The sequence below is a fragment of the Mirounga leonina genome, unplaced genomic scaffold (genome assembly GCF_011800145.1).
Source record: "Mirounga leonina isolate KUSES-001 unplaced genomic scaffold, KU_Mleo_1.0 Mir_173, whole genome shotgun sequence".
NCBI classification, from domain to species: domain Eukaryota; kingdom Metazoa; phylum Chordata; class Mammalia; order Carnivora; family Phocidae; genus Mirounga; species Mirounga leonina.
The window spans coordinates 57,604,385-57,617,348 of record NW_023270447.1 but is presented as its reverse complement, the minus strand read 5'-3'; the positions used below and the strand labels follow the sequence as shown (position 1 = coordinate 57,617,348).

The window sequence follows — 12,964 nt, the reverse complement described above, 5'->3', positions numbered from 1 at the left end:
GGAGCACTGGGTGTTATATGAAAACAATGAATCATGGAACACTACATCAAAAACTAATGATGTACTGTATGGTGACTAACATAATAAAATTAAATTTAAAAAATTTTTTTTAATTAAAAAAAAAAAGGCGGACATTATTATGCTGATGAATACACCCAGAATTGCCTTTTGTTTTCTCCTCCAAGGAACCAAGGAGGCAGACCCATTGCCAGGTTTCTTTGAAGCCCACCACTTGGTTTCTGTTCAGCTGAGTTTTGGGAGGAGTCAGCCAGGCTGTCTCTCTGTTGCTTGTGACTTTGGGGGCTGCTGTCTCTGTCCTTTGGAGCTCAGCCCAGCCTGGGTTGTTGCTAGCTGCAGTGTGTGGCTGGGGGTGGGGGCTGGCGGGGTGCCAGGGTCCACAGTATAAAGGAGCCAGAGGGTGGCAGGAGGCATGCCAGAGCCTTTGTGGCTGCAACTCCAGCCATGGTTTCTGTCTTGCTCTCCTTGAGTCTTTCCCATCTGGGCCTGTGGGCTGCTGGATTGATCTCGATCTTAGGCTTCTTCAAGCTCATCCGTCTGCTGTTGAGGAGGCAGATGCTGGCCAGGGCTATGGACAGTTTCCCAGGTCCCCCCACCCACTGGCTCTTCGGGCATGCTCAGGAGGTATGTAGGGAGGAAGGGTTGGAGAAAGAAAACAGCTTCCTTTCCTTTGGAGAATCCAGCCTAATCCCCCCGGGGCCAGGGAGGGGGTCCTTATGCTTGGACAGGGGCCTGATGTCCTGAGGGCCACAGTTTCCATCCAGCTTTCCCACTGGATCTCCCCCTTGACTCCTGCCTTCTGAGCTAGCCCTGGGAGTGGGAGCACTTGTAGCCCACTGATACCTTCTCATCCTTCTTAGGCTCAAGATTCGGACAAAGTTCTGCTAAAGGCCCAGTGATAGCATTGGGGAACCCCTCCCTCCCAGACAGTCCAGTAGAACTAAGCTATCTTGTTTAGAGCTTAAGCATCATCCTCTTTGTTCTGTGAGAATAAAGATTTTCATTTTAAGAAAATAAAAGTGAGAGCAGAGATGAGTGCTATTACCTGAGAGCACTCCCTGGATCATCTAAGTGGTTGGTGCCCCCAAAGGTGGGGTTCTCTCTGCCATGTCTGTAGGCTGGCTCAGTGCCATGGCATCTTCCTGGGTCCAGATCCTGGCTTGACCTCCCGTTATCTTGGGGTGCTGGGGACCACCTTAGCACCCATTGTCAGAAACACCTCCAGCTCCCTGCCTTCATGGGATCTAGCCAAGAGCTTTCTGAACGTAAGACAAGGGACACCTGCACTGGAATCAACTGGGAGAAGCAGATTCCCAGGGGATTCTAATTAACATATTGGAACTAGTGATCTGAATTTATTTATTTTAATGAAACATTTTTTTCCCTTCCAGGTTTATCCATGTTGTCACATATGGCAGAATTTCCTTCATTAAATTAAAAAAAATTTTTTTAGAACTAAGTGTAGGTATCATCTGTCACCATACAAAGTTATTATAATATTATTGAGTATATTCTCTATGCTGTACTTTTCATCCCCATGACTGATTTATTTTATAACTGGAAGTTTGTACCTCTTAATCCCCCTCACCTATTTTGCCCCTTCCTCTACTCCCCTTCCCCTCTGGAAACTAGTAGTTTGTTCTCTATGTTTATGAGTCAGTTTCTCTCTCTCTCTCTCTTTTTTTTTTTTTTTTTTTAAGATTTCATATGGTGAAGTCATAGCGAAATCATATGGTATTTGTTTTTCAGATAGGAATCTGAATTTAAAACCTCTCCAAGTGTTTTGCTGTGCATCTAGGTTTGGGAACCCAGGTATAGAAGCCAGAGACTAAGGCTCTTACTCCCGAATACCCTTTTCCCTTTCACTGTCTAGGGGATTGCCTCTCCTCCATGACTGATGCTGGGAATGAGCTTGACCTCCAGGAGAGAACTGCCCAGGCTTAATCTTGCCCCTACAAATAACTACCCTCTCAGGATGGCTTAGTAACCTACACGTATCCTGAAGAAACCCAGGAAAGGAAAAGATGGGTTAGGGAGCTGAATCAGACCCAGACCCTGCTCTCAAGGAGCCTACTGTCTATAGGGGAAAACAGACACCAGGGCCTTTCCTGCTTCAGGTTGGGTGGGATGCTTGCATCCAGGATCTTGCATCAGCCCCATGCTCTGTATCTCAGTGTTTGTCCCATTGGGTTGTCATCTTCTGTTTACTTGTTCATCTTGCTCACTAGACCATGACCTCTGGAGGATGGAGGCCTACTCTGAATCATCCCTGTACCCTCAGGGTCCAGCACAAAGCCTGGCACAGAGTGGGCATCACTGAAGCAAACAGTGAAAGTTGGGGAGTAGAGAGGGATCTTGATAAAGGAGGCAGTGAAGGAGAAGACAAGTGGAAAGACTGGGCAGCGGTCAGGAGAGGCCTTGCTAAATACAGAATAGGGTCACGGGAAAGTTGAGATCTGACCCTAATGAGAGTGTGAGAGGCATTTAGGGAGACCTTCAATCCCTTGCCTCTCATATCCCTCCACTACTACTTGCCTCCACCAAAGCTAGGCTTGTCCTCAGCCCATGGGCTGCTCTAGGACAGGGACTTTGCTCCCCTACCCCATGTCAGAGCTGGCTGCCCTCCTTCCCACAGATACCCTTCCCCCCTACCTTGAGAGTGTATAGAGGGCTTGGAACACAGCTTAACTCTGGCTTCTTGGCTCTAACACAAGAATCTGGAGAGCCTTGGCACCGAGAAGAGCAGGCAAGGGCTGGAGGGGAGGTTGTTCTTGGGCCTACAAAAGTTTCCTGGGGAACCACAAGGGGCCTGACACCTCTGCATTCCTCCAGGCTTTGTCACCTCTGCTCTGTCAGATCCACACCTAAGCCTGAGAAATGGGGAGGGTAGGGGTAGGGCTTGTTTTTCCAAACAAAGATGAGGTTCAGAAAAGGCAAGGTATCTGCTTATGTCCACATAGTAGCTCAGGAACTGAGTCAAGGCTGGGCACAAGACTCGTGCCTTTTCATGCAGCACATGATCTGTCTGTACAAAGTGACTGCAAGTTTGATTCCTAGCCTAGTGATGGTGGGAATAGGAAAAGAAGGGTGGTGGGGGGGGCGGGGCAGAGCTGTCCATCAGGATTAACTTCTCCCTTCTTGTCTCTGGTTGCAGTCTAGGGGCCCTGGAAGCATGTGTCCCCTTGAGGTGGAGTCATGTCTTATTCTTCCAGGGTCCCCCTTCTTCTACTCTGGGGCCCAGAGAGGACTTTGCACATAGTAGGTGCCCAGCCATGTCGTTGGCCTGAGGTTGGGAGGGGCCTGAGAATCTGGACTGTTGTCAGGGGAGGAGTGGAGAATGTCAGCTCCAAGCCCAGGAAAGGTGATCTTCTGAGACTGAGTAGGCCTCTTGCCTGGCCCTGCTCATCGCTGGGACAGTTCCCTTGACCTTGTGCTGTGGAGTGAGGAGCCCTGGCTTGCAGTCTGGGGCTCTGGCTCATTTCTATTCAGTAGACTTTGATGGAACTATGCTTCTGCTCTGTGCTTCCCTTTCCTCATCAACAGTATGGAGATAAGCATCTTTACCTTGTTGGGTTAGAAGAGGATCGAAAAAGATAAAGTATAGATAGGTACTTTGCAAACTGCCAGGCAGATGTCAGGTGTTAAATCCCTGTAGAGGGATTCTTCCTGCAAAACACTCTGAGGCATTTGCCTCCTTCATCCTCTTCTTCCCACCAAAACTAACCCAGTCTCTGGGAGCCAGATTAGGTTTGTCTTTTCTCAAGCAACTTGCTGATCAACAACCCTGAGTCTGGCCCTCTTCTGAGGGCAGAGGATAAAGCAGTAAGACTAGAGCCAGCCCTAGAGTGAGCCGGTCTGTAAGAGAGATGGATAACACAGCACGGTGTTCCAGACCCATGGGCCCAGGCAAGGGATGCTGAAGTGAGCCCGAAAGATCTGGCTGCAGCAGTCCATGGAAGTAAGGAAGGAAGAGTGGAGGACACTACACGTGCAGAGGCACAGAGGCTGGGAAGAGTGTCAAGTGCGCAGGAATTTAATTTGTTCAACAAATATTTGTTTCTCAAGGTCTAGTACATGACTGTGCTCATAGCTCTATACTTCTGGAGTGGTAAGAGGGAGAACAGACTGGAGAGGACAAAGCTAGAAGAAGGTGGGGCAGATCACATAGGACCTTGTAGGCCATGTCGAAAGTCTTTATTCTGAGTGCAGTGGGGAAACATTGAAGGGATTCAAGCCAGGAGTGACAAGCTCAGATTTGTGGGGTAGAAAGATCACATTGGCTTTGGGATGGTGGCTAGGTTGGCAGGGGCCAAATAGGAGGTAGACAGAGCAGGACAGGCCTGAGGAAGCCATCCAAGCAGATGTTAGTGGAGTGAACAGTGAGGTGGGGAGGAGTAGGAGGTAGGGCAGGCTGTCCTGGCATTGTTGGCATGGGAGAGGCAGGCAGAGGTAAGGGTGTCAGTGAGGTGCCCTGCATGCACTAGGAAAGGGGGCCACAGGAGAGCCCTGGGAGCTTTGTTAAACTGCGGTATCAACCCAGCTGGATCAGAGAAAAATTTGGAAAATTCACCAAAAGAGAGAAAAGGACTCGTCGAGCCACAAGACTGGATGGTAACCAGGAGGAATGAATTTCTATGTCTAAGTGTAAAAATGTGGGGATCTGAGACCCAAGAAGAAAAGGCTCAGGGCTGGCAGCACTTGTGTGTCTGGGCACAGGACCCTTGGGTTCTGGATTTGGAGAGTTTCCCAGGAACTACTCTATCTGGATTTCTTAGTTCTGGTTTGTTGATTCCAGGGTAAAAGTCACTTGGTGGACCTGCAAGGGAGAGAGGCAGCCTCCTCAGGGCATCCCCTTTGGTTCTGCCCTAAATCCTGGGGAAAACTCCATTCCATGTTTCTGGCTGGTATCAGGGTGGATGGCAGTTCCATTCCTACATATGTGAGGAAGGGCAGATTTGGGGGGAAGACACACTGTGTTCGTGTTTGAAAAGGCTGGGTCTGAGGGGCCAGGAGGGTGTCATGCAGAGATGTCCAGGGGATGGCTGGTCATGTTTCCTGAGCTCAGGAGAAAGATAAACTGGGACGTGCTGTCAATTTTGGAAAGTCTCAGGTAGATGGCAAAGGAAGCCATGGGAGTAGGTGAGAGCCTCCAGGGAGAAGGCACAGCATAAGAAGAGGCCCACTGCTGGATCTGGGGGAGCCTCAGTCTTTGATTTGCAAATAATGGATGAGGAGCAGCTGTATCAAGAGAGGTGGGAGGACATGTAGGACAGAGTTCAAAAAGAGGGGGGACTTGACTGTGTCACAGCAGCTGGAAAGCCTCTGGGCTCATCCCCCAGGAGAGTGTTGGTCACATTAGCAAGACCAGTGCTGGAGAGGTGGGGCTGAGGAGGGAAGAAGTGCAACAATGAGACAGTTCTTTTGAGAAGTTATGAAGGGAGGAGGAAAATGGGGTGTTAGCTAGAGGAGGGGGCAGAACCAAGGGAGGTTTTGTTACATTTAGTGAGAGAGACTTGAGCATGTTTTAAATGCAGACGGGAAGGAGCCAGTAGAGAGGATGGGGCCTGTGATATGGGAGAGAGAGGGGCTGACTTATGGGTGAGGTGCCCAAGGGGAAGTTTGGAATCCAAAAGGACTAGCTTTGGACAGGCCCTGGGCACCTCCTCTACTGGAACAGGAGGGAAGGTGGGGAGGCTGGGTGCAGGGCAGGTGGTCCTTCAGGTCTGATGGTTCACTTTTAGGGGACTCTTATCTGATGGCTTCTGTTTCCTCCGTGAAGTAGAGCAAGGGTAATTTGCTGGGAGCAAGGAGCAGAGGGGTAGAGGGGACAGTTGAGGAAAGAGCAGCTTTTGAGAGCAGAGTGGCCAATGTTACGGGGCTTTCTAGAAGGTGTTTCTGCTGATCTCTGCTCAAATGTCCCCAAAGAGAGGCCTTCCCTGACCCTCCCAAATCCCTGTCTATAGTAGCAGACCTGCCCCTTATCCTGCTTTTTTTTTTTCCCTAGAGTTATTGCTACCTGAAATTATATTGCTGATGTATTATTTGATTCCTGTTTATTTCCTTTCTCCCACTTGGAATATGAGCTTGGGGAGGGCAGGACTTTGTCTGGTTCACTACTGTTCCCCCAGGAGCTAGCATCAGGTCTGGCACTGAGAGTGGGTACTCCATGCCCACTTACTGACTGCATGAGTGAATCCCTGGGAAATCCAACTCAGGGCAGCAAAACCACTCATGGGGGTGAGGACCAATGTCTGCATCCCTGTGGACTTGGGCACTTCTTGGGCCCATGCCCTCCTGCCTTCTTAGGTGTCTGGATGCTTCCCTGAGCTCCCCACAACCTGGTCATCCCTGGGGCTGGAGCTCATCCTTGGGGCTGAAGATAGGGAGGTGTTCGGGGCATTGCATAGGCTTTGGAACTGAAAGACATGGACTGGTGAGGTTGTGTGACTCAGGGTAAGGCCCACCATCATTTCTTAGCCAATATGGGGTGGCTAGGAGAGTCATGGGGACCCATGTCAGTCTTACCCAAAGTCCCTCTGCTCCTTCTCTTGAGCCAGGGGGTCCCTTCTGAGTCACATGTATTCACATGTACACTTGTGGTAGTACACTTGTCTCTGAAAGGGAGGATGGAGAATGAAGTTGCCTGTTTGTCACTAGGATTGGGGGGGAATCACCTGTCTACCCCTTGGAGCTCCCAGTGGCTCCCTCCAGGCTCCCAATGGCTCTCTGCTTTACCCAACAGAGTTTGTGTAAAGGGAGCCCATTTTTTTAAACAAATTTTTTATGGTTATTTCAGAGATGCTGCCTCATCTCAATTGTTGTTGGTTCTTCCAGGTAGTTGCTCCTAACGCTTCAGCTTTGAATACACAGCTTTGCGGCCCTTGACACTTCTGGGGCTTATGCACACCCTGAGTGCTGCTCAGTTTTGTGGGGAGGGGCAGTGCCCACAAGGTGGCGTAAGGGAGGACTGAGACTAGAGCACCCACGGGCACCTACGGATGTCCATACTAGAGGGGAGCAGATCCAGGGAATCCCAGGACTTCCCTGGTCAGTGGGAGCCCAGGTGGCCCCAGAAAGCAGAGTGGACACTAACGGAGAAGGCCACATGCACTTACCAGGTTTCCAGGGGAACGGAGATGGGGGGTATAACCCAAGCTCAGCTTCCCATGTGACTTGGGACAAGGTTAGGTTAATCCTTTACCCAGAGGTGGAAGTATCTCAGGGAATGTTCAGAGCAAATTCTTTAGTGCAGTTTGGGGGCATTTGGGAGTAGGATATGGCAGGAGATGCAGGGAGGAGGAAGATGTTGGGGAAAGGTAAACTAGAAGGGGAGGGAACTTCGAGTCAAGGGCTTACCTTGTGCAGGATCCAGTGCCAAGCCCTCCCATACAATATATCAGTGAAGGGCTTTAAATGGCATGTGACCTCAACTAATAACACATGCCCTGCATGATTTAATTAATGTCAAAATAATCTTATAAGGTAAGTTATCATCCCCATTTTACAGATGAGAAGAGTAAGATTCAGAGAGCCTAAAGATCTTGTCCAAGTTCACACATCTGAAAAATAGAGGAAATCAATATTCAAATGCAGATCTTCCAAGCTCCAAAGATTGCAGGCTGTGAAGTCAACTTTCCTGGGTTCACATCCCAGCTCTCTTATCAGTCATGACTCTACCTCCTCATAAACTCCAGAGCTCAGACCTTATTCTGAGGCTGATGGGAAAGCCATGGACGGGTTTTAAGTGTATCTCTGAAAGACTCCCTCTGAATAGGGGAAAATGGGTAAATAAATAATGGTACATCATTACAGTGGAATACTGTGCAATTAAAGTAATTAAAAATACCGAGGAGCAGTTAAATGCACTAGTTTGAAAAAAAGGACAAGACACATTAAATGAAAAAAACAGGTTTCATAGGGGCGGAGCAAGATGGCGGAGGAGTAGGAGACCTGGATTTCGTCTCCTCTCAGGAATTCAGCTGGATAGGGATCAAACCAATCTGAACACCTACAAACTCAACGGGAGATTGAAGAAAAGAAGAGCAACAACTCTCTCATCAGAAAAGCGACCACTTTCTGGAAGGTAGGACGTGCGGAGAAGTGAATCCGAGGCGATATTCGGGAGGATAGACGGCGGGGGAGGGGCCTCCGTCGGCCGCTTCTGGCAAGTGATAGAACCACGGAGCACAAAATCGGAACTTTTAAAAGTCTGCTCCGCTGAGGGACGTCACTCTGGTGGCTAAGCGGGGGGTGGAACCCTCCGGGACAGTGTGGTCTCAGGACCCTCGGGGTCACAGAAAGACCGGGGGTGCCTGAGTGCGGCAGAGCTCCCAGGTATCGGAGCAGGGAAGCCGGCTGCAGAGGCGGAGCCCAGGCGCGGGCTCTCAGCTCGGGGTGGCCATAAACCGTGATCCGCGGCACAGTCGGGCCCCTGCTCCTCCAGCAGGGACCCAACAAGCGGCAGATCCGGGGAGACTCACCTTCCTTCCCCGGGAGGAGCTGCGCGGGAGTGCACCGCAGGGATCTGCCGGGTTTGGAGACTCCACCCGGGGTCAGGTGCCAGAGATAGAAACGCGCGGTCACAGGCCGGGTGAGCACGGAGGGCGGCCGGAGACCGGGGAGACGGGAGTGACTGGCGGCTTTTCTCTGGGGACTCGCTGAGGAGCGGGCCCGAGTTCTCGGCTCCTCCCGGGCAGAGATTGGGAGGCCGCCATTTTCACTCTCCGCCTCCAAAGCTGTACGGAGAGCTCGCAGGGAACAAAAGCCCCGGAGAGCAAACCCGAGCAGATTACTTAGCCGGGAGGGGGCAAGGGCGGGGCAATTCCGCCTCCAGCAGAGACATTTGGAAACCACGGCAACAGGCCCCTCCCCAGAAGATCAGCGAGAACAGCCAGCCAAGACCAAGTTTACTGATCAATGAGAACGGCAGAACTCCAGCGATAGGGGAATACTGCACATAGAATTCATGGCTTTTTTTACCATGATTCTTTAGTCTTTCAAAGTTAATTTTTTTTTAACTGTCTTTTTGTCTTTTAATTTCTTTTTGAATTTTTCTTTTTCTCTTTTTCAACCAACATCTTATCAATCCCTTTTTTAAAAAAAAAAACATTTTTATTTTTCATTTTTAGAGTCATATTCTATCCCTTCATAGTAGTTACCCATATTTTTGGCTTATATATATAAGTTGTTCTCTCTTTAAAATTTTGAGATAGTTTCTTCTAACAGATTAAAATATACCCTAAATCTCTAGTATATGGTGTTTTCTATTCCCCTGCCTGATCACATCCTCTCCCTTTTTTTTTCTTTTTTTAAATCCTCTTCTTTCTTTTTTCAAACAACTTCTTATCAATTCCTTTTATAAAATTTTTTATAATTTCCATTTTTACAGTCATATTCCATCCCTTCATCATATCAACCCTTATTTTTGTACATATATAAGTTTTTCTTTCTTTAAAATTTTGGGAGGCACTTTCTTCTAAAAGACCAAAATACACCCCAAATCTAGTGTGTGGCACTGATCTATATACCAGCCTGATCATATTAGATAACATTCTGGGTTTTTTTTGTTGTTGTTGTTGTTTTGTTTTGTTTGTTTTTGTTTTTATCTTTATCTTTTTCTTTTTTTTCTTTTTCTTTTTTCTCTCTTTCCCTTTCTTAACCCACTGCTTCAGGTCTTTTCTGATTTGTTTAGAGTATATTTTCTGGGGACGTGGTTACTCTGCTAGCATTTTGTTCTCTCATTAATCTGTTCTCCTCTGCACAAAATGACAAGATGGAAAAAATCACCTCAACAAAAAGAACAAGAGGTAGTACCGACTGCCAGGGACCTACTCAATACGGACATTAGTACGATGTCAGATCTAGAGTTCAGAATCATCACTTTAAAGATACTAGCTGGGCTTGAAAAAAATATGGAAGTTATTAGAGAAACCCTTTCCGGAGAAGTAAAAGAGCTAAAATCCAACCAAGTAGAAATCAAAAAGGCTATTAATGAGGTGCAATCAAAAATGGGGGCGCTAAGTGCTAGAATAAATGAGGCAAAAGAGAGAATCAGTAATATAGAAGATGAAATGATGGAAAATAAAGAAGCTGAGAAAAAGAGAGATAAACAACTACTGGATCACGAGGGCAGAATTTGAGAGATAAGCAATACCATAAGACGAAACAACATTAGAATAATTGGGATCCCAGAAGAAGAAGAAAGAGAGAGAGGGGCAGAAGGTATAATGGAGCAAATTATAGAAGAGAACTTCCCTAATTTGGGGAAAGAAACAGGCATGAAAATCCAGGAAGCACAGAGAACCCCTCTCAAAATCAATAAAAATAGGTCAACACCCCGACATCTAATAGTAAAACTTACGAGTCTCATAGACAAAGAGAAAATCCTAAAAGCAGCTCGGGAGAAGAGATATGTAACCTACAAAGGTAGAAACATTAGATTGGCAACAGACCTATCCACAGAGACCTGGCAGGCCAGAAAGGACTGGCAGGATATATTCAGAGCACTAAATGAGAAAAATATGCAGCCAAGAATACTCTATCCAGCTAGGCTGTCATTGAAAATTGAAGGAGAGATAAAAAGCTTCCAGGACAAACAAAAACTAAAGGAATTTGCAAACACAAAACCAGCCCTACAGGAAATCTTGAAAGGGGTCCTCTAAGCAAAGAGAGAGCCTAAAAGCAACATAGACCAGAAAGGAACACAGACAATATACGGTAACAGTCACCTTACAGGCAATACAATGGCACTAAATTCCTATCTTTCAATAGTTACCCTGAATGTAAATGGGCTAAATGCCCCAATCAAAAGACACAGGCTAACAGACTGGATTAAAAAACAAGACCCATCGATATGCTGTCTGCAAGAGACTCATTTTAGAACCAAAGACACCCCCATATTGAAAGTGAGGGGGTGGAAAACCATTTACCATGCTAATGGACACCAAAAGAAAGCTGGGGTGGCAATCTTTATATCAGACAAATTAGATTTTAAACCAAAGACTGTAATAAGAGATGAGGAAGGACACTATATCCTACTTAAAGGATCTATCCAACAAGAAGATCTAACAATTGTAAATATCTATGCCCCTAACATGGGAGCAGCCAATTATATAAGGCAATTAATAACAAAAGCAAAGAAACACATCGACAACAATACAATAATAGTGGGGGACTTTAACATCCCCCTCACTGAAATGGACAGATCATCTAAGCAAAAGATCAACAAGGAAATAAAGACTTTAAATGACACACTGGACCAAATGGACTTCACAGACATATTCAGAACATTCCACCCCAAAGCAACGGAATACACATTCTTCTCTAGTGCCCATGGAACATTCTCCAGAATAGATCACATCCTAGGTCATAAATCAGGTCTCAACCGGTACCAGAAGATTGGGATCATTCCCTGCCTATTTTCAGACCACAATGCTTTGAAACTAGAACTCAATCACAAGAGGAAAGTCGGAAAGAACTCAAATACATGGAGGCTAAAGAGCATCCTACTGAAGAATGAATGGGTCAACCAGGAAATTAAAGAAGAATTAAAAAAATACATGGAAACCAATGAAAATGAAAACACAACTGTTCAAAATCTTTGGGATGCAGCAAAGGCAGTCCTAAGAGGAAAGTATATAGCAATACAAGACTTTCTCAAGAAACAAGAAAGGTCTCAAGTACACAACCTAACTCTACACCTAAAGGAGCTGGAGAAAGAACAGCAAATAAAACCTAAACCCAGCAGGAGAAGAGAAATAATAAAGATCAGAGCAGAAATCAATGAAATAGAAACTAAAAGAACAGTAGAACAGATCAACGAAACTAGGAGCTGGTTCTTTGAAAGAATTAACAAGATTGATAAACCCCTGGCCAGACTTATCAAAAAGAGAAGAGAAATGACCCAAATCAACAAAATCATGAATGAAAGAGGAGAGATCACAACCAACACCAAAGATATACAAACAATTATAAGAACATATTATGAGCAACTCTATGCCAGCAAATTAGATAACCTGGAAGAGATGGATGCATTCCTAGAAATGTATCAACTACCAAAACTGAACCAGGATGAAATAGAAAACCTGAACAGATCTATAACCACTAAGGAAATTGAAGCAGTCATCAAAAATCTCCCAAAAAACAAAAGCCCAGGGCCAGATGGCTTCCCAGGGGAATTCTACCAAACATTTCAAGAAGAATTAATACCTATTCTTCTGAAACTGTTCCAAAAAATCGAAACGGAAGGAAAACTTCCAAACTCATTTTATGAGGCCAGCATTACCTTGATCCCAAAACCAGACAAAGACCCCATCAAAAAGGAGAATTACAGACCAATATCCCTGATGAACATGGATGCAAAAATTCTCACCAAAATACTAGCCAATAGGATCCAACAGTACATTAAAAGGATTATTCACCACGACCAAGTGGGATTTATCCCTGGGCTGCAAGGTTGGTTCAACATCCGCAAATCAATCAATGTGATACAATACATTAACAAAAGAAAGAACAAGAATCATATGATCCTCTCAATAGATGCAGAAAAAGCTTTTGACAAAGTACAGCATCGTTTCTTGATCAAAACTCTTCAGAGTATAGGCATAGAGGGTATATACCTCAATATCATAAAAGCCATCTATGAAAAACCTACAGCAAATATTATTCTCAATGGGGAAAAACTGAGAGCTTTCCCCCTAAGGTCAGGAACGCAGCAGGGATGTCCACTATCACCACTGCTATTCAACATAGTATTAGAAGTCCTAGCCACAGCAATCAGACAACAAAAAGAAATCAAAGGCATCCAAATTGGCAAAGAAGAAGTCAAACTCTCACTCTTTGCAGATGATATGATACTTTATGTGGAAAACCCAAAAGACTCCACCCCAAAACTGCTAGAACTCATACAGGAATTCAGTAAAGTGGCAGGATATAAAATCAATGCACA

At 46.2% G+C, this 12,964-nt stretch overlaps 1 protein-coding gene across 1 annotated transcript in view; it reads left to right on the top strand.

Annotated features, from left to right (window-relative positions):
* Positions 1-351: 351 nt before the first annotated feature.
* The window catches only part of LOC118019450 (cytochrome P450 4B1), a 25,985-nt gene continuing 13,372 nt past the window's right edge, over positions 352-12,964 (top strand). Inside the window, 1 exon segment of the mRNA XM_035018632.1 lies at positions 352-642. Within this exon segment, the coding sequence (XP_034874523.1) occupies positions 463-642 (180 nt within the window). The 5' untranslated portion in view covers positions 352-462.